General features: G+C 39.8%; 1 protein-coding gene across 1 annotated transcript; it reads left to right on the forward strand.

Annotated features, from left to right (window-relative positions):
* LOC137268487 (A disintegrin and metalloproteinase with thrombospondin motifs 20-like) lies at positions 1–27,051 on the forward strand. Its single transcript, XM_067803053.1, has 5 exons — positions 1–680; positions 1,578–1,864; positions 3,655–3,825; positions 21,579–21,723; positions 26,657–27,051. Exons 1-5 carry the CDS (start codon positions 365–367, stop codon positions 26,689–26,691), a joined length of 954 nt encoding a protein of 317 aa, XP_067659154.1. The 5' UTR covers positions 1–364; the 3' UTR covers positions 26,692–27,051.
* Positions 27,052–27,115: the final 64 nt, after the last annotated feature.

Consider the following 27,115-nt stretch of genomic DNA (forward strand, 5'->3'; position numbering starts at 1 on the left):
TGTGTCCGGATGCACCGTGAACACAGCCCATTGACTGAAACAGCTCAACGTTCCTTTCAGCAAACAACTTATATCGCCTTCTGAATAATTCCTGACCCATCAAGTGAATTCTGCAGCGTCCCTACAGAAACAATGTCGTCATGTCTCTTGCGACAATGTTCATAAATATTGATTCTGTCTTACCTACAACATCAATTCTGAAACCTTCCAGTTACACGGTAGTGTTGCTGCTCCAGGAAGAGTGTGACGAGGGTCATGGTTTCAGACAGGGAGCTATATTGTGACATTGTTATTTCGAATTACATAAGAAAGAAACTTTGGACACCCAAAATCTGAATACCAAGGATCACCATCATACGAAAGGATGAAACTAACTTTGAATGTTATTACGACAATTCTGTTTTTAGTTCAAGAAGGTTGTGGAAGTGGTTGCGGAAAAGGCAAGTTTCAGAAAATAGGAAGCATTCTTCATCCAAAGAGAAACGGCGGCTTCCTTCTGACTACCACGGCCATTGTTGTGGATTGTGCTTCTCAGTGTTGGAGGAGAGAGCAGTGCTGGTCATTCTATCACAATCCAAACGACCAGGCGTGTTTCCTCGCCACCAGATATCAGGCTGCTGTGCCGGACACGTCTTTCACAGATACAAGTGCCAACTACTTTGATCTGTACAGGAAGCCAGGTAATGAAGGATATACTCCGCTGTTTCGATAAAATGGGGTAGTTTAAGAGGAAGGCTTAGAGTACACCTTAATTGTTCATTCCTGGAAGTCATATACTAAAGTTACAATTCAACAGACCACTCTAAATCCCCATGACCTTACAACAGTCAAGTGAGTGACTGCACGTTTACGCCGCTGTTAACAATATTTGAGCAACATCACGGTTGTAAAACACCAGAAATGAGCTTCACACATTGTACCCAAGTGATAAATCGAACGCTTTAACCACTAGGCTACCCCATCGCCCATCAACTGTCAAGAGGTATTTGGAAATGTACCCGCTCATTTTGTACTCTGCCCAATGTTGATATGTCTGTTAAACCATAGGAATGTTTTGACTTTGAGTCTCTCTAAAACGTGTTTATCAGACATTTGGCCACACGTCTTCGCCAACCCTACGTGTCCTAAATGCTCAACCACAGAATTGACAAAGATTTTCCCTGCGAGGAAGTAATGTATTTCACATCTTGAAATATCCGTAAATATCACATGGAAATTGCTTTCACTTTTGACAAATCGTTCTGACTCCTTAGAGGCACTATGTCAGAACAAACTTCTCTAAAATAAATAGTGCATTTCTCTCAATAATACTAACTTTCAGCCCTTAGGGAAGGTACAATATAATTTATTCCTCCCAAAATGCGAATGAATTAAAGTAATATTGCATTAAATCGACTATCCCGCCATCTACCGGCCGAACATTATTTCAAGCAAACGCGAGTCATGTCCCTTGGAACTCTCTTTACGAATACGCTTGGTACTGAAACCAGCCTGGTTCCCTGGGTATGTTGCGCTTGCGCAACGCTCCGATACATCCCCTCATAGATTTCTGAGCTGTGTTAACACGACTTTTACAGGTGGGTACTCTACTTGCAAGGACCTTCGACTGGCCAACCCAAGTGTCACAGATGGGGATTACTGGCTCTATCCCACGGCAAGTCAGGTCCACTACAATATTGTGAAGATGTACTGCTACGGCATGGGGACCAGCAACCCGGGGGAGTTCATCACTCTGCCTACGCCCAACCGCGGAGAATATCCGAACGAGACCTACCAAAAATGCATAACTCATGTGTTCTACCTATCAGGTTGTCCTGGACAACAGGGCGTCTATATCTACTCTAAAATTGAGATCGACCCAACTGTAAGTGACATCATTGTTTTGATTGAAGTTTTGCGTCTTAGCGGGGATCTTTCACACACCTTTACTCACTGGCACTCACTTAAGGGGTGGTGGGGTAGCCTAGTGGTTAAAGCGTCAGCTCGTCACACTGAAGACTCGGGTTCGATTGTTCAGTGTGTAATGCCCATTTCTGGTTTCCATTGCCGATGTGTCGCTGGAATGTTGCCTAAAACCACAGTTTTATGATACTGTCGTCCCTGGTGATTTGGACAACAACGACAACAGTGTGGCATTTTTCCATGTAGGCCATGAGATGATTCTGATCACGGGATAGTCTGGACCAGACTCGGTTGAAGTCGTTGTCCGAATGCAGTATTACTTGGCGCTCCATTGTGCTACCCGTTCTGTTTGTTGTTGTTAAACGCCGCACTGCAGCTTTATGGCGGCGGTCTGATAATAATCAGTTCTATACCAAAACAACGGATGATCTACACGATCAAAATACGATCACAACCAAGTCAGCGGGCCTTAAGTTACGATAAGCATAGGTCTGATGATTACGCTCACTGGAGTCTGACTGGAACAAAGATCGAGACTGACAGTCCTCTGACTGCAACATAGGTTGACACTGACAGGAACGGGTTGTATGGGACATGACAGACCTGTCAACTATCAAGCTTTGGGTTTCAGAATCACGCCTTAATTACTCATATCACCCTCTGATAAACTCAAGCCCCAAACCAGTGACCGCATTTTGACCTCTTGACACCACACATGACATTTCATTTTTTCAACTTGCATTTCTTTTGCTGTACAGTATACAACTTCCGTATCCACTGCTTGCCTCGAAGTGGGAATATTGCTGACTGATTCATATGGTTATGTTTGCTCACCTAACAAATATATCCTGTTTCATTGGAAGTAAGTCGCATTTATGACATTGACGTATTAAGATCCGTGTTAGAATTGATCTTCAGTAACCCATGCTTGTCGCAAGAGGCGACTATCGTGATCTGGTGGTTAGGCTTGCTGATTTGGTTGACACATGTCATCGTATCCCAATTGCGTAGGTCGTTGCTCTTGGTGTCAGTCACTCGATGTGCTGGTCCAGATTTGAAAATTTTTAGCCCGCCAAAGAGGTACAAATAGACATACTTGTGACAGACTTTGCTATTTCAGGTGTCCGCCTTTGCTGGAAACCATACTCACCCTCTCTTTAGATTGAAGAGATAAAAGATAAGTAGGCGTTGTGAATTGTACAGTAATACATTGCAGGAAAATATATTGCTGCGTTACCGAGCCATATCTGATATGAACAACTTATAGCATGGACACTGCATGGATTATTTGGGTGAGTGAGTTTAGTTTTACGCCGCGCTCAGCAATACTTCAGCCATATGGCGGCAGTTTGTAAATAATCGAGTCTTGACCAGACAACCCAGTGATCAAAGGTATGAGCATCGATCAGCGCAGTTGGGAACCGATGATATGAGTCAACAAAGTCAGTGAGTCTGACCACCGGATCCCGTTAGTCGCCTCGTACGACAGGCATAGTCGCCTTTTATGGCAAGGCCTGTTCTACCCCGGACCTTCACGAGTCGATTATTTGGGGTGTTTGCTATTATTCTTAGTTCGTTCTTTTTCTCCTGGTGGTTAAAGCGTTCGCTGATCATGTGGAAAACCGGGGTTCGATTCCCTACATGGGTAGAGTGTGTGAAGTCATTTCTGGTGCTCCTTGATATGATGTATTTTTTGTTTAAAGCGGAGTACCAAATTCACTCACTCACTGATTCTTTTTCTCACATCTGTAGACCATGAATGTGAACAGGACAACCAGGACCTTCATGACAGGTACCGGGAAGTCACGTGACTACGCATGGGTTGGAGATTGTTTCACAGAGCTTGACAATTTCTACACGTGCGGCCCTAAAGGAAGCTTCACCATCAACACTTCTGGCACAGGTCTCATTGTCGACCCAGCGGTGAGCTTGAAATTACGACTTTTTGTTTTTTGTTTGTTTGTTGTTGACGAGACACGCACAATATTCTAGTCATATGAACTTTTTTTTAAATTCCTGTAAAATTCCATTTCCATCAGCCCCACTGGACTGAACAAAATTGAAAATTAGTTTGAAATGAGAAATCAGTTGAAAGTCATACATGTATAGCAGTTATGAATGCATTTGAAGCTACCTTCTCTTATCCAATATGCATGGCCTTTTAACTGTGAAGCAAAGAATCAATGCAGACACAGGGTCGTGAAGGGTACATAAAAACGGTGATGCTCATGAGAGCATGACGTTTGAGGACCCAAAGCGTTTTAGTCACTGGAGACGGTCTTGTAGCCTAATGATTAAAACGTTAACTGGTTAGCCGTTTTATACGCCTGGGTTGCTGAAGAGCATTTGTATCCTGGACCATCACGTGTTTGGAAACTGTATGAAACACAAAGGTTTACCAGGTTTACTAATATACCATTTGCGCCTTTCCATAACAGTTTCAGTACTCAGTTTGAAAAACAAATTATTTCATTTTGTTACCTGCATGACGCTCACCATGAAGGAAAGAAACAAGGTTGGGCATGTTGTGCGTAAATCGGTTATTTCAATGACAAATAAACGTATTTGGTTATCCGTTTGCCATGGTGTACTGTGGCAATAAAATCGACATAACATCGGGCTAATTAGACGGGCCAAAGGAAGTATGTTCATCAAATGTGTGATGGAGGAATATCAACACAATGGATTAGAGGCATCATCCCCACAGATTTAGTCGTTGAGGTCGCATGTCACGACATGCCATACCACCATCCCGCCACCACATGGATGCACTTTCGGTGGATGCACTTCCGGTAAGCATCATGGCGCCAGTCGCCCCTTACCTCGTCCAAACCATTCGTAACTACTTGCCTCTTTCTGTGGCCCATAAGAAGACTCGTATTTGCATAGTACGCCATTATTCCCAAGAATTGTGGCAAACCAGTCAGATCGTGCGTAGTAAAATGTAAAATGAGGTCAAATAGTTTCTTTTCAATTATCGATTTTCAATACGATTTTCGTGATTATAACATTATCTTGTTACTGGTGTTTGTTAGTGACATAGGAAACTTACTTATAGTGACTATCGTGGTGTGTTACGATTTGTTAGGAGTTGCCATGTTTCGAAATTCAGAGTTATCTTTCCTTCGAAACAGTCCTGGACTATTTTGGTCTCGGTGCCCGTATGCGCTTAGACAAATCCCAGTCGTGAATATAGTCACGAGATGCGCCGTGAAGCAGCGAAAATATAGCTTGATATAATTATTTAATAGGCACAATCTTCTTTCATAAATCATGGGGCAGTCAAGGATTCACGAATCGTTGTACAGATCCAACGACACACGTTCAAAGGTCAAGGTCACTCCATGGAAGGGTGCGGTAGTCTTGAAAAAGTCGAAGCATGTCCTCCCATGCGGTTGCTCCCATTTCCGTTCTTGGGAGGAAGTATATACAAAGTGCGCAATTTCCAGCGCTAATAACATAAATGAGCTGTGGAAAATAGTACCTCGTAAAATGGATTTAAAATACAACACAAATATTTTTTATGAAAGAATATATTAACATTTGTTAAAATGATAAAATGATATTTTAAATGCAGTATCATTGAACTTCGTAATAGCTAAAACGTCAAGTAGGTCAAGTCATTGCGCCGGAATATCGTTCATTCACGACTGACATGTGTCTTGAGACAGGTTACGGTGTAGTTTTGAAACACACTATGGTAAAATCTGTCATTTTGGGGGAAAGAGTAAGGTTAAAAGTTGGGAAATCTTAAAAACAACAATCCTACAAATGCATCTCGAAAAAGCTTTTCTGCCAAGGAACTAAACAGGTTTGAAGATGAAACATTTTGTTTTGTGGAAGGCGTGTTACGTCATTGGCTCCAATCGAGTACTGCCGTTCCAAGAAGGACAGCACTAGTCTGAATCCGCGTCAATGACAAGAATATGCCTTTTAGCAGCAAATGGTCGACTGACAGAGGAGTCTTTGTGGTGGAATACACCACCATACATTGGACCTGAGAATAGTGTATACATGTACAGAATGAAGATTTACGGCATGCCACAAAGACTGTGACGTTCAATAGCATGTATGTATGTATGTATGTATGTGTGTGTATATGTATGTGTGTGTGTGTGTTTGTTTTTGTGTGTTTGTATGTATGTATGTATGTATGTATGTATGTATGTATGTATGTATGTATGTATGTATGTATGTATGTATGTATGCATGGATGCATGCATGTGTGTATCTACTCATACTTTTCATACAACTGCAAGGTGTTTGTTTAAAGGATGATAGGCTTAATCAATGGAAACCATGTGCCCCGATCTGTCAGTATAGCAGCATACATGATGTCACACTGCCTCACATGGCCTCAATGAAGGTCTGGGGTAGAATAGGCGTTCAGCAACCCATGCTTGCCATAAGTGGCGACTACGCTTGTGGTAAGAGGCGACTAACGGGATTGGGGGGTCAGGCTCGCTGAGTTGGTTGGCACGTCATTGGTTCCAAGTTACGCAGATCGGTGCTCATGCTGTTGATTACTGAATTGTTTGGTCCAGACTCGATTATTTACAGACCGCCTCCATATAGATGGAATATACCTGAGTGCGGCGTAAAACTAAACTCACTTACTCATTCTTAAGATGCTACTTGAGGAACGGATCCAGCTTACGTCTACATTCGCATTTTCATGCAACAGAGAGCATGCCTCGTTTAAGTGCTAACGAACATCAGAGAGCAATAAGGAATATGCGCTTGTGGGCGTGCACAGGACATACCATTTTCATCGTTTCCCCTTAGTGTCTAGTAAAGCCTTTCACTACACATCCATAAGGTTGGAGAATCCAACGCTTTGCTAGGCATTGTAGAACACATCAGTTCACCATCTATAGACTACGGGATCGCTATCAGCACGCACCGTCACTGACCACCGACGTAGAGGACGTCCACGTGTAACGTCATTCCAGCAAGACCGCTGCATTGTGACCTCTCACTTGCGAAATCGCTTCAAACCAGCTACACAAACATTCCGTAACACCATGGACATGGCCATCAGCGGCGTGACTGTACGTCGCCATCTCACTCAGGCTGGTTTACGTTGCCGTCGACCATACGTTGGTTCACGTTCGACGCCACGACACAGGCGGGCTCGACTGAACTTCGCAACGGTCAGCGGCAGGACATCGTCTTCTCAGATGAAAGATGCTTTTGTAAAGATACCGGAGATGGCAGAGTGAGAATATGGCGTCGTCAAGGTGAAAGATTCTCAGAACCCCGTGTTTTAGAGAGAGGTCGTTGGGGAGGGCCTTCCCTCATGTGATGGGGTCCCATATGCTGGGGACGTCATGTTGAAGAACAACCTTTCGGAACAATTGGCGTAGAGGTGTTACTGCTCAGCGCTACAGCGTTGAGACCAGTAATTCGTCCGTTTTTCAGCAAGATAACATGAGAGCGCTCACAGCGAGACTGACACAGACATTCCTCTAGAACTACAAGATCCAGACGATGGTCTGGCCCAGGTTTGAATCCCATCGGACACGCCCTGGTTGAAATGGAAAGACAAATTCACCAACAGCAAGTACGCCCAGGTAACCTGCAACAACTGCTATGGTGTGTTAATTTGTTGACGCTTGCAAATACATTCCCAGGAGGTTCATTCGACGTCTCTTCAACAGCATGGGGAGGAGATATGCAGCTGTGGCTTATGCCAGTGGAGGTCACACCCGTTATGGATGTCAGCGTTTTTAAGGACAGTACTTAAAGTCATGCGTTATGTGGTTTCCATATTGATTGACTTAATTTTTCAGGCCATCTGGGGAATAAACACACCAAGCGCTTTCCTCGTCTGTTGTGAAAGTAAAGTTAGTAGAAAAAGTGCCATGTTTTCACTCATTGTGAATACCATCATTTCACACTATTCCCGTTTCTTTTGGTGGTGAGTATATATAGTGCCTGATCACTGTATGATCGTCATGGCACATGTTTATATGCAGAGTGTTTTGACATTTGTCTGGATAATTTTTACTCGAAACGCTCAGTCATTGAGCGTAGCCTGTGAAATGTGAAGAACTTTGTAGAACTCAGATGGTTGTCTCCCGTTAGTTACACGTGACATAGTTACACAGTTTGAAATTGCCCTTTGCTACACAGTCAGATTAGAACAATACCCAATATCATTAACAGACTGATAAATCAATCAAGCCAACTCCGTTCATACAATGCGAAGCGGTTACATGTTATTCCACTCAATGCGAGAGGAAAATGGGCTGGTCACAGACTCAATTTAAGACTTGGTATTTGTTGTTGATTTACATAATATGACAGAATTGAAGTTTGACAAATTGTTTTAGGAAACTGAAGAGGAAATGGCAGGGTGGACGAACACCCTTGGGAAGAAATATTGTATTGGAGTCAGTACAATTTCCAGAACTTCACCATTTGTTTACTAAGTAATACTAGCCCCTCTGAGAAAACAGAGGACGTTTTTCAAAAGAGGTGTTATTAATTCATTTGAAGTCGTAAAACTGAGAAAATCCAAGGAAACAGGGTTATGCAGTTACCGCCAAAATATGGTGGCAACAGTGCTCCTGAAGTAAACACTGTTTTTGCAGCACACAAAAAATCTGAGTTGGAATAAGAACCTTAGCAATGGACAAAACTGGTTTCAGAATGTATCAAAGATTTCAATGTAGATCCCATCTATATTATAGAGAGGATTATTCCTTGCTTTCATAATGGGTTTTGCAAGGGGGTACTGTCCTCACGGTCACATACTTGTACTGCTGTGGTAATGGTTTGTGTGCTTTTGAAACGAATAATGATTATGCTGCTCATATTGGTTGTTTGTTTGTTGTTTAACGCCAAAATCTGTACCAGGCAATCCGGTGATCAACACAATTCTGTTAATATGTGATAAGTAAATTCCATGATCTTTTTATCGTATAACAGACGATGTACATTTACGTGCTTTTAAATAGCTCAGAAATAATGTTGCTCCACGGGACAGGGACCAGTAAAACGCTTACTCACTGTTTGATCTAAAACAATATAATGACTTCAAATTACATTTAGTTCAGTTCTTCCGAAAAGGCGATGAGGGGATGTATATAAATCTATGCATATGAGCAGAGCGAGTTTTCGCTGCGGTTTGATTCCCATCTAAACCATGGGATTGGTACCAGACGACATCGGGATTTTACGTAGTTGTCTGTAGACTCAACTCACTGAACAGCATTTTTGTCCTAAATAAATGTTCGTGAATGTCCGTTAACTATTCGACCTTTTCCGTCCATGCCCGCAACAGTTAGGGCATAGTTTAATAGGTTGGTTGTTGCTATTCTTACAAGTCCACGAGGACGCGTCCGGCTCAGTCTCACTAAACTAGGCGCTTGACTTAAGAGATGTTTCCTGGACAGAGATCACTCTCGCAATAGGTTTATTCTTTATTCCAAAGAAGGTCCATAAAATATATTACTTATAATGTCACCTACGTGTGTTAAAACATTTCATGACAATTTAGATTATTTTTTTACTGTCATCTTCAACTCCCTTTGGTGTACCAGGAACCTCTAATCAAATGTTCTAATCCCGGGTCGCTCTGATAATGTTCAGCATTACACCCATGCTCAAAGCTCTGATAATGTTCAGCATTAAGCCCATGCTCAGCTCAAAGCTCTGGTCATGGTCAAAGCAAAAATTGTAAACGTTTAATGATGGATCTCCTTCCAAGCTGATTAGGAGTGGTGTTATAGCTGAAGATTAAAGCGTTCGATCGTCACTCTAAAGGCTCGGGTTCGATTACCCACATGGGTATGATGTTTGAAGCCCATTTCTGGTGCCCACGCCGTGATATTGCTGGAATATTGTTATAAACTCACTCACTTCATCTGGATTAGACGTAATGTTGTTATGGTTAATAATTTTCCGTGACAAAAGGTATAAAAATCCCCTATGAACCAGCAAAACATAACACAGACAAGTCTTAAATATTCAATATTATGTATTGACGAAAGAGCAAGATACAATGATTCACAATAGGCCTTTCTAGTACAATGCAAATGAGACAATCTAAAGTAATGGATCACAAATATAATCGACTCACCAAGGTTTTGGTTTCCAGTGGGAAGCAGTTCTACTAAATCGTTCACTGCGAGCAATCTTGAATGCATTTATGATGGAAACCACTTTAACACGTTACCACATAGCCCAAAACGGTCCTCTCAACACGCAATGGGCGTGTTGTGGTCTAAAGTGTCAAAGGCGGCAGACATGTCGAGAAGAACAAGCACGCTAACTTGCCCTGAGTCTGCTGCCTCAAGTAGAGCATCCATATCACTGATCAGTGCTGTTTCCGTGCTGTGATTTGGTCTATAAGCTGACTGAAAAGGATCATTAAGACCATTGTCACAAGACGAGTCTTGACAGAACACGTCACAATTTAATTCTGGACTCACAAAAGTCCAGAAACTCTCAGCACTGTGGCCACTCTCTCACAAGGGATTTCGCAAAATTAAACAGGCAGCTGTTATGTATATGTGCTAAGGACGAAAAAATGAAAAAATTTTTTTTCGAAAACTCAAAATTTAAACTCGCTCGCCCATGGGCACGCCCATGGGCGAACAGTGGCCAATGAGTAGGCCTATGGGCAGGCCCATGGGCGAAAGTGTTTAATTTCATCCAGAAAAAATGTTTTGGAGGTTGTAAATGAATGAAAAAATGTTAATAAGTATCATGACACAAATTTCAGCTTGTTGTGACTTGACTCTGCTAACTGACAGCGATTTTAAAAAATCTCGCCCATGGGTGAAAAACATGTTGGCCCATGGACGAGAATACTTAATTTCATTGAAACTACATGTTTTTTTTTCAGGCTTTGCAGTTTTTCAATAAATGAACGTGTATTTATTAGTGTCTTGACACGAAATTAAGCTTAGTTTGACTTAATTCGGCTAATTAAGAGTGATTTTTCAAAAAAGTCTCCCCCATGGGCGAAAACCATTTGGCCCATGGATGAGAATATTTACCTTTACTCAAAATACACCTTTTCCCATGTTTTGGAGGTTGTGAATGACTGAAAGTATGTTCATAAGTATCATGTCACAAAATTCAACTCATTTTGAATTAATTCCGTTAATTTAGAGCTATTTAACAAAATCTCACCCATGGGCGAAAAACATTTTGGCCCATGGGCGAGAATATTTCCTTTTACCCCAAACACATCTTTTCCAATATTTGGAGGATGTAAATGAATGAAAGTACATTTATGAGTATCATGACAGAAATTTCAACTCATTTTGACTTAATTCCTCTAAATGAGAGCAATTGTGAAAACTCTCGCCCATGGGAGAAAGACAGTTTGGCCCATGGGCGAGAATATTTGCCTTCACTCAAAATACATCTTTTCCTGTGGCTTGGAAGTGTAAATGAATTAGGATATATTTATGAGTATCATGGCACAAAATCCAACTCATTATGACTTAATTCTGCTAATTGAGACCGATTTTCAAAAACATCTCGCCCATGGGCGAAAAACATTGGGCCCATGAGCGAGAATATTTCCTTTTCACTCCAAATACATCTTTTCTAATGTTTTGGAGGATGTAAATGAATTAAAGTGCCATTATGAGTATCATGACACAAAATTCAACTGATTTTGACTTAATTTTGCGAGTTCAGGAAGATTTTTAAAAATATGCCAGAATAATTACTTTTACTCAAAATACATCTTTTCCTGTGTTTTGGAGGTTGTAAATGAATGAGGATACATTTGTAAGTATCATGGCACAAAATTCAACTCATTTTGACTTAATTCTGCTAATTTGTAACAAGTACAAGAATCTGGACTTCCACTTAAATTTTCATAGTTTTTTTTATTGTCTTGGGGGTTGAAAATATATGAATGAAAGTGTGTTTATAAATATCATGACCAAAAAAATGAAATCATTCCGGTCTTAATTCGACTAATCTCGCTCGTGGACGAAAATATTTTCGTTTGCTTGTTTTCTTTATTTTGCAAACATGTGGTTTAAAAATAGATGAAATTCTAATGACAATTCAGTTTAATTTCGTGAGTTTAGTTTTATGTCGCACTCAGCAATATCCCAGCAATATGGCGGCGGTTTCTAGATAATCGAGTTTGGATCAGACAATCTAGTGATCAACAGCATGAGCATCGACCTGCACAATTGGGAACTGATGACATGTGTCAGCAAAAGTCAGCGAGCCTGACCACCCCATCCCGTTAGTCGCCTCTTACGACAAGCATAGTCGCCTTTTATGGCAAGCATGGGCTGTTGAAGCTCTTTACTTCCAGCAACATATACAGTACACTTAGAATACTACGCCTTGAGATTCTTTTGAATTTAGGTATTCAACCTATATCTATGAAGTTGAAGTTATTTGTGAAAGCCCTAATCAAGAGTGACCAAACTCCAGTGACTATGCTGGGACACATCAGGGATACTCTCTATATAGGCTCCCTGGACACATTAATAAACGGTGTTGTGAGATCTTTAAACTGTATTGAAATATGTCTTGTCAATTCCACTGACATTCGCCAAATGTACCTACCTAGTAGTTTTAAGTGTACCTACCCAGTTTAGCATGTTTCGTTTTAATAGTGTGGTCTCCATTTTTAGTAATTCCCGTTTGCCAGTCCCGGCTTTTCTTCGTCCGAGGTTGTATGGGGTATTCTCCTATTTGTCAGACCAGAAATTATCTACAACAGGGGTAGGTCACTCGCTTGTTTTCTGTACCATTTGTACTAATTAGTATGCGCCTCCTCATGCTCCAATGCACACAGTGACCTGATTCGTCTCCATCGCAACTTAGGCTGCGTTTAACAGTACTTCAGCTAGTTTACTGTATCAGTCGAAATCTTACAATGAATGAATGAATGAATGAATGAATGAATGAATGAATGAATGAATGAATGAATGAAGAGCAAGAAGTATATGTGAATGAATGAAAGAAATGATAAAAGAAAGAAGTACATATGTGAATGAATGAGAAAGATATAATAAAAGAAAGAAGTACATATGTGAATGAATGAAAGAATAAATGATACACCACGGCTATCCCTTCCAAAAGAACGCAAAACTATCGTTAGATCACATGTGTTAACATCAGCTTGTTATTGTCTCCCTGGTCAGACGTAACAATTGTCAGACAGGCTAAAACAACAAACTATCTGGTTGACTGCACAGCTGCCTGTTGACGTAGTATACCCACATCACCTACTTTTCCTGCGTAACCTTCATCTACATCACCACCCATTAATCTTAAAACATCTAACAAGCTCAACGCATGCATCTTTTTATTAAAATGTGATGTTATACATAATCATAAGAGTATTTTTATGTATTATTCAGTTGATAAATTATATATATATATATATATATATATATATATATATATATATATATATATATATATATATATATATATATATATATATATATATATATATATATATCTCACACGCTGGACAGGTTTAGGGCATTTTGTGTTAATTTACCATTACCATTTTCATAATGCTTTAAAAAGACACTCATTAATCTATCACAGAGTTTTGTCATTCCTTCACTCCAACATGGTTGCTAAATCCCCTATGATCATAGTATATCGACTCTACCATACCCAATTCACCGAATCCTGAGAAATCAACCAGTCATGACATACCCACATCGCCTAAATAATTTTCCGTACCTATCGAGTTAAAAATACATAAAATGGGAGGACGCCTTGTTAACTAATGGGAGTGAGTCTTGTAGGGAGTACCCTCACTCTCACAAACCCACGTATTGAGGAGAAGCGGCCGTGTTTGTCGGGGATTTTTCTGGCTTTGCTAAATAAATCGTACATAAACATGTAAAATATTTTGCTTTGATTCTGTAACTACCCACATTATGACACTGAGACCAGTTTCATTTATCTAGTAAAATACGATTGAATAGTTTTGAGTTTGAATCTTGCCACTTTAGCGCTCTATCTTTTTAAATGATGCATGCATGCTAATATTTAGGTGGTTTTTAGTATTCCATCTATTTGTTTAAATTAATTGATTTGTCTGTTTTTGCTTTGTTTGGTTTTTTTATTGCTAGTGGCCTAGCGAGTGAGTCTGCTTTGGTACCTGTAAATTTATTCGGACGTTTGACGAGCGGGACGTAAACAAGAACATATATGGAGCCCCTGCATCAGTACTTATTAAAGTGTTTGAAACATTATTCTAGACCAGTATTTGTACACAACTGATGAAATGTACCTGAAAGATCAAGGTTAATAAGAACGTACAGGGCACATTTCTCCTACCCCATTTAAGAATGTCCATTTCTGATTGGTTCACGTGGCCTTGCGAGGGATAATAGATCATTAAGTTTTACCCCGCCACGTGGGAAAAGCCTGCATCCTCGGCAGTCAGTGAACTGTAAAGCAGTGGTTCGAATCGAGTATAGTTAGTACCATCTTAATATAATACATGGTTCCAGCTTGTTTTGAGGCTCTATTTACATAAAGTGATATTTAAACATTCGTTATGGTAAATACGGTCTAGCAATGTGATGAAGAGTATGCGGGTTTTCTTCATCACATTTCATCCACCGATGAGAATGGTGGTATCCTCTTTTGGTTCACACCCGGATTGTCGATTGTTTTATCAAATACACAACAGGACTGTCGAAAAGCAGTGGAGTGTGACAGTGCTCAACACTGTTCTAATGACACCCGGAGCGTCGACTGCCTTGGAGAACTTGTGCCCGAGAATAGCAGAAGACTCGTCTCTACGCTAATTAACGAGCTAAAACACACACACAAAGACATCGGTGAAAGAATGAGCTGTGGAACCAATTCCTGAAAGATAGTCGTCGCACGAACAGTAGTCGAGAAAGTTGGCGTCATCGTGAATCGAGGGTCTGAGAGCATTGTAAACAGCATATTGTGACAGGGGCCACAATAAAGAATAAAGAAGAACTTGACAGAAGGCTTCAGCGTCTCAACGAGCAGCTCCAAAGACAAGAGATTTCCGTAATGAGCTGTGCTCATCAGACCGTCTGCCTCGCTCATAGTGACCACATTACTGTACTTTATAACGTATTTGGTTTTCCTTCATGTTCGGAGCGTCGAACGCCATAGTGTTGACACCTGATTATCTCCTCACGTAATACCCGAAACATCGAATTTACAAAAATTTCAATTCAATTTTAGACAGCCCAGGCAAGTCGTTTGTTTAAGGAGTAAGAGGATTAGGAGACATGGTCGACTAGATTTCTTTGTTTAATTAATCCCACACGGCCTTCACCAATAGAGGGAATGATTTCTGTTCAGTTATGACATTGCTGTTCTCCATATGTCTCCATTTTCTCCACACATCTCCATGTTGTTGTATATTTGTGTGTTTTGTAACTCTGATTGGGACTGGTGAACAAGCTTTACAGTACCTCACCCATACAGCATATAATACAAAATATAAATGAAGCATGTGTCGTCATCCATATGAACTATCATATAATAACAAAGGCATACATATCATTACATCAAATACAACTATCACATAAGTAAACATGAAAAATAGAGTTATGGTTTGTTGTGTCTGACTAGCTCTTTGTAGAAACACTGAACATTTGTGAGAAGGTTTTTGACAAGTTAATTAGTTTCCTGTTAAAAAATTAAAAATCAAGCTTTGTGTTTTATGATAAAATCGTAGACGGATTCAACTATTTTCTGGTTTTCACAGTGAATAAGTTCTTTTCCGTTCACCGATGTCATCATAGACCACAGTGAGAAAAGGTCGATCTTCAAGCAGTAAGGAAGACCATGATAGCGTATGGAGTACGTGTGTCTTGGTCATCTCCTCCGTTACCCCCTCCCCCGAATCCACACCCCACCAGGGCGTGTAGGACTTGTCTCGGTGGATAAAAAGGGACTCCTATAGCCCCATATATCCCTAATCACAATGCTATAATTTGTCGTGTTTGTGTATCCGGTTTTGTGTATTCTGTAATATTGTATAGTACTGGTGAAGTGTTAATCAAAGCAATATTTTACTTGCTAAACGAACCACGTTCTTTGAGAATCAAAATATGTTTTAAGCACATTTCCAAAATTGAAATGCAGCATGCACACAATAACTAAATTGGAAGGAATATCGTGCCGGACAAGGTTTTCCAGAGCACCTGCACATAAATGTCAATGTCTTTCAAAGACTAATATGTGCAGGTCTTGCAAAAGGACAAAGCAGGTATGCTTGACAAAGTTCTTGCGAAGGAGGTTTATACACAACACCAAAACCAACTGGTCAGCTCGACGCCTTATAAAACAATCAATTCGAGATTTCCTTTGAATGTGAGATATTTGGCTGCGCGTCTTGCGCAATCAGTCTTTTTCATCCATATACACTCACGAACACCTGTTCATTTCAAAGCTGGTGTCCCCTAATGACCTAATGTGATCCATGGATGAATTTTGTATATGACAAGTAAAATACACTTGAAAGCGGCAGCTGTTTTACTCCAATAAACAAACCAGCGGACGAGACATGACTTCCGGTGCAAATTGTCGTAGGCGCTTTGCGGAAATTACGTAAGTGAACGCGGAAGAAACAGAAAGCGTCATCGTTCCGCTCAGTTTCCATTGTCTTTGCGAGTTATGCTGAGATATTCAACAAACTGAGATAAAAGTCAAAATGATGAAAAAGTGGAAATCAGTGTGTGGATTAGAACTTGAAAATCACTCATGAAGTCTTTGACAAAGTAATATCTGTTCAGGTCATGATCATTTGGAAAAAAACACGAAAGTTCTATGGATATACAACTTCTTATAAGGTAAGCAGCATTTCGGCGTAGCTGTTAAACTCGTTATCAAGAAAGGGATATCTTACAGGTAGTCCTGTAAGTTAAACATTTGTTTTAGGTCGAGGTCAAAATCGTTTGGTGTAGTGACAACGGTGTTGTTTTATGGGATTAGACACGGATTTTCTATAAAAAAAGTAAAATGTGTGTCCTCAGGAAACGAAATAAGACACGTGTACCAGAATGTAAGTGAATCGATGTTAGCGAGTTCAGTCAGTGACTTCAGTTAATAAAATGGGCTTTCAGTTCACTCCTTCCATTAGTAATGAGTTATTTAGTTTCTTGATAAAATTGCTTGCAAGGTGAATGTTGAAAATGACAGTTTTCAGGATCATTTTAACAACGTCAGTTATGGCAAATGTGCTGCTATGCTATGTCCTACTTATTTTACGGGAAGATACCTTTGTGTAAACAGCTATATGTTCATTTTGAGAACTGGTAAAAAGGGAGAATATATCTCGTGAAAATGAATTTTGAAAGACTGCAGATCAACAGTTCTAGTTGTCTCAACAACATAATTTCTAAAATACTTAGAGACCACAATCACGAAAGCCAAAGTAAATCTTTTCGAGTGTAGCAAAAATAGTGAAAATTTATTTAAAAAATAGAAAAGTAAACGCAAAGTCAATCTTGATTACATTACGTATTCCTCATAGCCCGATATAATGATTACACATTAATAGTATGGATACGGTAATCTATAGTTTAAACTAATCTCCTCAAGTAATCGGGACTGGATTGGCAAGCATAAACATACATATCAATGGCGCTCCATACCAATAATATAATTACATAACATACATGATGACAACACTTCATGTTCCGCTCGTCAAACGTCAGAAATAAATTAATAAATCCAAATGAATAGATGGAATACTAAAAACCACCAAAATATGCACGCCCCCTTTAAAAGGGCAGAGTGCAAAAGTGGCAAACCGGTAAAATATGCCAAGATTCAAACTCAAAACTATACAATCGTATTTTACTCGATAAATCAGAATGGTCTCAATGTCATAATGTGGGTAGTTACAGAATCGAAGCAAAATATTGTACACATATGTATCATGAAATAATAATTTATCAACTGAATAATACATAAAAAATACTCTTATGATATGTATAACATCACATTTGAGTAAAAAAATGCATGCGTTGAGCTTGTTAGATGTTTTAAAGATTAATGGAATAGGTAGGAAAGGACACCCCCACTTGGGAACTTGGGAGCAGAGAGACGCCACGGTTCAGTGGTTACAGCTATAGGGCCTTCTGTGCTCTCTGCTCAATATATTAAGGGTGGTGATGTAGATCAAGGTTACGCAGGAAAAGTAGGTGATGTGGGTATTCTACGTCAACAGGCAGCTGTGCAGTCAACCAGATAGTTTGTTGTTTTAGCCTGTCTGACAATTGTTACGTCTGACCAGGGAGACAATAACAAGCTGATGTTAACACATGTGATCTAACAATAGTTTTGCGTTCTTTAGCATGTTTTTATTCTTTCATTCATTCACATATGTACTTCTTTCTTTTATCATTTCTTTCATTCATTCACATATACTTCTTGCTCTTCATTCATTCATTCATTCATTGTAAGATTTCGACTGATACAGTAAACTGGCTGAAGTACTGTTAAACGCAGCCTAAGTTGCGATGGAGACGAATCAGGTCACTGTGTGCATTGGAGCATGAGAAGGCGCATACTAATTAGTACAAATAGTAAAAAAACAAGCGAGTGACCTACCCCTGTTGTAGATTATTTCTGGTCTGACAAATAGGAGAATACCCCATAAAACCTCGGACGAAGAAAAGTCGGGACTGGCAAACGGGAATTACTAAAATTGGAGACCACACTATTAAAACGAAACATGCTAAACTGGGTAGGTACACTTAAAACTACTAGGTAGGTACATTTGGCGAATGTCAGTGGAATTGACAAGACACATTTCAATACAGTTTAAAGATCTCACAACACCGTTTATTAATGTGTCCCAGCATAGTCACTGGAGTTTGGTCACTCTTGATTAGGGCTTTCACAAATAACTTCAACTTCATAGATATAGGTTGAATTTTGGTATATTTATAGAATACCTAAATTCAAAAGAATCACAAGGCTTAGTATTCTAAGTGTACTGTATATGTTGCTGGAAGTAAAGCTCTGTGTTCGGGACCCGTGAAGATCTGGAGTAGAAGAGGGCTTCAACAACCCATGCTTGCCATAAAAGGCGACTATGCTTGTCGTAAGAGGCGACTAACGGGATGGGGTGGTCAGGCTCGCTGACTTTTGCTGACACATGTCATCAGTTCCCAATTGTGCAGGTCGATGCTCATGCTGTTGATCACTAGATTGTCTGACCCAAACTCGACTATCTAGAAACCGCCGCCATATTGCTGGGATATTGCATAAAACTAAACTCACGAAATTAAACTGAATTGTCATTAGAATTTCATCTATTATTTCATCTAAAGAAAACAAGCAAACGAAAATATTTTCGTCCACGAGCGAGATTAGTCGAATTAAGACCGGAATGATTTCATTTTTTTGGTCATGATACTTATAAACACACTTTCATTTATAAATTTACAACCCCCAAGACAATAAAAAAAACTATGAAAATTTAAGTGGAAGTCCAGATTCTTGTACTTGTTACAAATTAGCAGAATTAAGTCAAAATGAGTTGAATTTTGTGTCATGATACTTACAAATATATCCTCATTCATTTACAACCCCCAAAACACAGGAAACGATGTATTTTGAGTAAAAGTAATTATTCTGGCATATTTTTTAAAAATCTTCCTGAACTCGCAAAAGTAAGTCAAAATCAGTTGAATTTTGTGTCATGATACTCATAATGGCACTTTAATTCATTTACATCCTCCAAAACATTAGAAAAGATGTATTTGGAGTGAAAAGGAAATATTCTCGCTCATGGGCCAAATGGTTTTCGCCCATGGGGGAGACTTTTTTGAAAAATCACTCTTAATTAGCCGAATTAAGTCAAACTAAGCTTAATTTCGTGTCAAGACACTAATAAATACACGTTCATTTATTGAAAAACTGCAAAGCCTGGAAAAAAACATGTAGTTTCAATGAAATTAAGTATTCTCGTCCATGGGCCAACATGTTTTTCACCCATGGGCGAGATTTTTTAAAATCGCTGTCAGTTAGCAGAGTCAAGTCACAACAAGCTGAAATTTGTGTCATGATACTTATTAACATTTTTTCATTCATTTACAACCTCCAAAACATTTATTCTGGATGAAATTAAACACTTTCGCCCATGGGCCTGCCCATGGGCCTACTCATTGGCCACTGTTCGCCCATGGGCGTGCCCATGGGCGAGCGAGTTTAAATTTTGAGTTTTCGAAAAAATTTTTTTTCATTTTTTCGTCCTTAGCATATATACATAACAGCTGCCTGTTTAATTTTGCGAAATCCCTTGTGAGAGAGTGGCCACAGTGCTGAGAGTTTCTGGACTTTTGTGAGTCCAGAATTAAATTGTGACGTGTTACAGCCTTTTCCAAGAGCTTCAACACATAGGAAAGGTTAGATACGGGTCTATAATTAGCTAGATCTTCGGTATCTAGTCCATTCCTCTTCAATATAGGTTTCACTAAAGCACTTTTTAAAGACGATGGGACATACCCAATGGAAAGACTGAGGTTTATCATCTTGGTAAAAACTGGCAAATGAATATCCAGGAATTCAAGCATAAACCATGTTGGAATTGGAGCCAGAATGCAGTAGGTGTGTTTTGATTGAGCAATGATTTTTCTAACTTCAGCCTCACTCAAGGGTATAAAGTTGTCAAGATGAGTCTGACAAGAGGAATGTGAGAGTTGTGGAATGGAGGCTGGAACAGTTCCATCCAAGTCCAGGAGGATCTTGGGAATCTTGTTTGAAAAGTGATTACAAAATTCTTCTGTAAGAGATGATACATCTGATGTGTGTGGAAGACTAGAGTCCTTCTTGCCCAGAACGGATGACATGAAGTCATAGAGAGCCTTCATGGACGTGGACTCCTTCACTTGAGACAGACAATAATCTGCCTTGGCTTTCCGAATCATCATGGCTGTTGAGTTCCGTGCCGACTTAAAGATCTGTCTGTCGACTTCCAGTTTAGACTTTCGCCAATTCCTCTCAGTCTTTCTGCGATTTTTCCTTTCAGTAGCAACTTCCTTGGAGTAGAAAGGGATGCTCAATCTCTCTGGGATACTCTTGATAGTACAGGGCGAATGTTTCTCAAGGAGTTGAGTCATGGTGGTGTCGCATGACTCAAAAAAGGACTCAGCATCTGAAAAGTCCTTTTGTAAGAGGTCTGACTGCAGAAGATCATGACGAAATTCTTCTCTATTCACGCGTTTGATCTTACGGTTGCTTGATCGGTGGTTCAGGAAGTTTCATGAAGAGGGTTGCTAATACAGCATGGTGATCAGACTGACAGCAGACATCTGACAGTCGACAACTGACATGTTCTTTACAAGGTTATCATCTAGCCGGGTGATCACCCAGTCAAGAGTGTGTCCATATCGATGGGTTGGTTCTGCCACATGTTGGACTAACTCATGAGATTCCAGAAGCTTGACAATTTTCTTCACTGTTGGGTCATGGGGGTTATCATAGTGAAGATTGAAATCTCCTAGTAATAGAAGATTCCTCGGTTTGATTTTCATTAGGAGATCGGATAGTTCATAAAAAATAGAGCATAACTAAATAACTATCACTCAAAACTCTAAAAATTGTCACCCAATAATAACTATCACTTAATCAATAACAACAGAAATTACAGAAAGCACACTCTCGTAACAATGTTCCTTACTCCATTCGCTCACTTTATATATCTCATATTTCAGCTGACATGGAAAAAGTCAGGATACAAGTCCAAAGTGGTGATGACGAAGTCAGATGGTGACGCCGTCATCAACCTCATCTGTGGCGGATACCCGGGTTCATGTGCGCCTCTCTATCAGATGCAACTTCACATCAGCACAGCAAATTGTAAGTATTTGTCACGAAACTATGCACACAGTGTCAGAGTAGGAATAATACGGTCACATCACAATGTGACATATCGCATCAAATGTATCACATCATATAACATCACATTACACATACTGTGTCGTATCACATATCATAAGATCCCCATATTACATCATATCATATCATGTATCATATCATATCACACCATACCATATCATATCATGCTATATCATACCATATATCGCATCATGCCACACCATGTTATGTGTCATATCACACCATACAATATCACATCATATCTCACCATATCATATATCATATCTCACTATTTCATATCATATATCACACCACATCATATCATACTATATCATACCATATATCACATCATACCATATTAAGTGTCTTATCACACCGTACAATACCATATGATATCACACCATATCACATCGTATCATCAAATCTATGCCGTGAGTTGGTGTCATTATAGTGAAGTTTAATTTTAAATTTAATATCTTCACTGACAATGTCGCTTTCTCTGGTTCGTTCTCGCTTAACGGTACGATGTAGTTTGCTTTCCATCAGACAAAAAATTCGACTTACATGTAATCTGTAGATAAGCCGACCCATTTATCTAGCTGAATGTTTTCACTAAATCAAAACAAAACAACACGCATCGAATCGACTTGCTGCCATGTTGACACCAGCTGATGGTTTGACCTCAATGCACCGCACGTTACTAAAGGCTTGTCGATGCACGCTTTTCTCACTTCGCGTCGTCACCGAGGCGTAGCGGGGTGATATGATTTTCGTAGCGGGAGTAAACGACTTTTATACTCCCGCTGGCGGATCGTGATGGATGTACATAGTATTTTATCAGAGTCACGTGGACCAATCAAAACTATGGCATACCATTTTCAGCGTTTCCCCTTGATCTCTGGTATGACCATTCGCTACACATCCATAATGGTCATGAAGGGTGAACTAGATGCAAAGACAAGAAATACAAAACTTTAGAATAATACAAAACGAATTCGAACACAATGAATATACCCTCTTCCCCAAATGGAGCTTTCTAACCCATAACGAGGCTCTGATGAGCCAATCAGCAATTTTTAACGACTATCACAAAGGACGGGTCGGTCAACCTGTGACCCTTAATTTTCTGTATTGTGTGACGTCAGTGCAGTAAGTGTGCGAGAGGATAAGGTCCTAGTTTAATGATAAGTCATTATGCTCCTAATATAATATGTAAATCAGCATCCACACTTTGTCAATTTCATGAACGTATCAATATGAACATTGACGTATTTCTCCACGATCTCTCAGCACTATCCTCGTATTTAGTATTATAGTATTTATGTCATGCTTCAACTTCGCGATTTCATAAACGTTTCCATATGAATATTGACATTTTCTCCCCAACCTATCAACATTACCCTTGTTTTTCGTAACGTATAGTAGATATTACATAACAATAAAACAGTATAAATTGTGTAATTTTCCTCCCTGATCTCAACACTATCCTTGTATTTCGTAATGCATACTATATTAGTATATACAAAGTATGTCATATTTTGCAGCAAGACAGTTTCATAAGTATATCAAATTAGATATTGACATTCCTCTTCATCTTTCCACAATATCGTAATTATTCCGACAATATTCCTTTCCTGTAAATCCTTCCCACTCTCTGACATAGATAACCCGCGGAACCAATTATTCTCTCCTGTTGAATATCATCTCTGTTACCTTACGCGTTCTGATAATTTCTTCTATTTAAAATTAGCTGGAGTAGCTCCGTCCTAACTTTTGTCCTAAACCAACAACCAATAATTCCTTGTGTAAAAAGGCTTTCCAATCATGTCTCTTCTTTCCAAATCCCATTTAACAGAAAAAGTAATTGATGATTAACACAAATACCATCATGTTCATTGTTCTTATTTTATCGTTCTGAATAATTTAGCATTTCCACTAAAAAACTGAACAATAGAAAGCGTGTGATTTCATCTTTCTCAACACAATAACAGCATCCGCAGTTATCCGGGAAATCATGTTCTATTCTTAACCCCTCAAATGTTACAATGAATGAATTTAGTTTTATGCCGCTTTTAGCAATATTCCAGCGGGGGACACCAGAAAATAGGCTTCACACATTGTGCCCATGCGGGGAATCGAACCCGGGACTTCGGCGTGACGAGCGAACGCTTTATCCACTAGGCTACCCCATCGGCCCTCAAATGTTACAAGTTTCATGAAAAGGTAACAAGCCAGATTGCGTTAAATGCATCAAAATGTGTGCTGTCTAGTAGTAAAAGTGTCCGCACCACATGCTGAAGACCCGGGTTCGATTCCCCGCAAGGGTGCAGTGGTCCCTGTTGTGGCATTGCTTGAATATTGTGGCATAAAACCATATTCACCCGCTCACGCTTTTCAAGGTTTGTCTGTAATTGTGCGTGGCTATTCAGTTTTGGTATGGGTGTATGTGTGACACTTCAATTTTATTTGTTTTTACACATTTCTGTTATGTTGTTAGTTATCAAGTTTCATATCTGACAAAAAACAACCTTGATTAATAAAACGTGTTGAAAGGCTTGTCGCAATAATCGGAGACATTGACAACCTTTACTATCTGGGCACCCTCTATATTATATTTGACCCAGATGAGAAGCCGGAACTAATAAATCTCTTATTATAAACAATATCACGGTTTCCGTACGTGTTCTGAAAATGACATTTATTTAAGATCAGTTGTATTAGCTTCGGCACATTTCTACTTTTGTTTAAAATAACTTTGCAATAACAAGCCCCTTCCTTTCAAATTCCATCTGGGAAAAGTATAACTGATGGTTAAAACAAACATTACAGTAATGTCTATTATTCAGTAGCAAGCTTTTCTTATTCCCTTCTGAACAATTTATCATTTCCTTTTCAAAAACTAACAGTAGAAATCGCCCGACTTCGCTTTTCTCAAAACAAAAACAGCACTCGCAATTACCCGGAATTATGTTTCCATTCTTAACCCCGGATATGTTAGTTCGGTCTGCGGAAAGGCAATGCGTCAAAATACCGGTAAAATACGTCAAAATGTGTAAGTAAGAGTGTTTTTTTAATGGATGTCATCTGCTTTACCATGAGAAACAGCGTTTCGAGGTGTACTTTTACACAAGTCTACGTAAACTTAGTCTCAGTACTTTTCGTTACACTCCACTACTGTGCCTAACAAAACCTAGAAGAGGTCGCGTCAGGTAACCTTTGAGATTGACCAATCAGACCACAGCTTACCGAATCGCGAAAGTGGACATTCACACATACATAATGAACGTTTATCTCGGAAAGGTTTGTACCCGAACGATTCCGAATGCTATGTTCCATATGATCGCTGCCGGGTAATGCACATGGGGCAGGCTACAATACTGTGAACAGTGACTTAGCAGTCGCTGAAAATAGCGTTTTTGTCAATATTCAAGGATGTCAGCTTGCGGAAATATTAGCTAATGGTAACCGTGTCATCAGAAAACCCTAAGCATATATACTGCAGGTCAAATACCTGTGTTTTATGCGGATTTTCGTTTATTGAGGGATCATTGTCATTTTTTAAAGTTCCGCCTTAAACAGTATCCGTTTTCTTGCTGGTTAAATCCGTTCAGTATTCTCGTGTTTGATTGGACGGTCAAAGGTCGCTTAAATATTATCTGACGCGATCTCATACTCGGTTTTGTTAGTATTGTTAGATTCGGTTGTGCAGTATAACGGAAAGTACAGCCAGCACTTTACTGTTTATTATTGCAGACCAGAAACTCTGTTGATGTATCGATCCAATATAATGTGGAGACCTGTACAATGGACAACTGTTCAGGGACCTACTTCCTAGCAAATTCAATCAACGTAACTGGCGTCATTTCCATTAAAATTTAACCCCACAGAACAAAAACAATTTAAGAACAAAAACAACAACCCCCTCCCCCCAACGGTCCCCTCCCATCCCCATTCACACACAGAAACACACAGCCCCCTATACCCACGTCCACACACACCATCATCCTTCCTCATTTACGTCATTTACTCGGAGACTGGTTGACATCATCAAAAAATAATGTTCTGCAAACACTTACTGTGGTATACACACACCCAGACACCCTGCACTGCCATATATTTGTTTTGAACAGCATTTATATAGAAATATAACCAAGGGAGACATAAATCGCCTTTAGCTGTTGTACTAGGTTGAATGGCGTCTTTATCATGTCAGAAGAAACATGTAATATCCTTGATAATTCGTCAAAGAGTTGAACTGAAAATCACCAGAGTATTTTGTGTTAAGGACACTGATTAACGCCCCGTTACTTTAAAGAGGAAACGTTTCAAGCACAATGATCGCGAACTTGATTTACACCGAGCACCATCTTTGACATCAGTAAATCGGCGTGCACTATGTTTGAGTGAGTGAATTTAGTTTTACGCCACACTCAACAATATTCCAACTATTTGGCGACGGTCTGTAAACAATCGGGTCTGGAACCACTGACTTGTGTCAACCAAGTCAATGAGCCTGACCACCCGACCCCGTTAGTCGCCTCTTACGACAGGCATGGGTGACCGAAGGCGAGTATGCTAACCCAGACCTTCACGATAAATAACAAACCTACAGACAACGTTTCAGGTTGGCAGGGTAGCCGTGTGGTTAGAGCGTTCACTCGTCACGACAAAGATCCGGGCTTGATTCCCCACAAGAGCACACCGTGTGAAGCCCATTTCTGGTGTCTCCTGAAGTGATGTCGCTTGAAAATTGGTTAAAACGCCGTAAAAACTCATACTCCAATTAGTCTTTCGGTAATCCGGGTGTCGTGAATGGCGGGATGTGAACCCAAAACGAGATTTTATGGCGCTTCCCAACTTTGAATCGCATTTGTTTCAATGAGTAAATATTAATTGTTGTTTCCGCGCGTTTCAGATGTGAATCCTGCCAGTGCAACCTGGATGACTTGAATGAGTCGCCATGACAACACCCAGACTGTGATGACGTTGAAGGCAGGGACTTAACCCTGTTGATAGCAAACAAACTGCAGACACTGGAATTAGCTCACGGAAATAGTTTGTGTGCTGTTTGGTCAAACAAGCCAAGGTATGGATGTGAAAGCTGTCCAGCAGAAATTCCCGACAAGGTGCCCTCACCATCTATTAATGCATCGGTCCACGTGGTGTTGTTCTTGATCCTTTTCGCTTGGTTCCAGCTGCCAGTTCCCATGGTGTTGAACATATTCTATCCTCAATGTTAAAGAGATGGAGACCTAGATCTCCAAATGTGGACACTTTTCCCTGTTAGTTAATAAATTATTGTGTTTTGAACGGTTTGGCTTTTTTATGTGTAATGAGTGTAAGCTATGTACACGCTGAGTGAGTGAGTTATTTT

The sequence above is a fragment of the Haliotis asinina genome, chromosome 16, assembly GCF_037392515.1.
Source record: "Haliotis asinina isolate JCU_RB_2024 chromosome 16, JCU_Hal_asi_v2, whole genome shotgun sequence".
In the NCBI taxonomy this organism is placed as follows: domain Eukaryota; kingdom Metazoa; phylum Mollusca; class Gastropoda; order Lepetellida; family Haliotidae; genus Haliotis; species Haliotis asinina.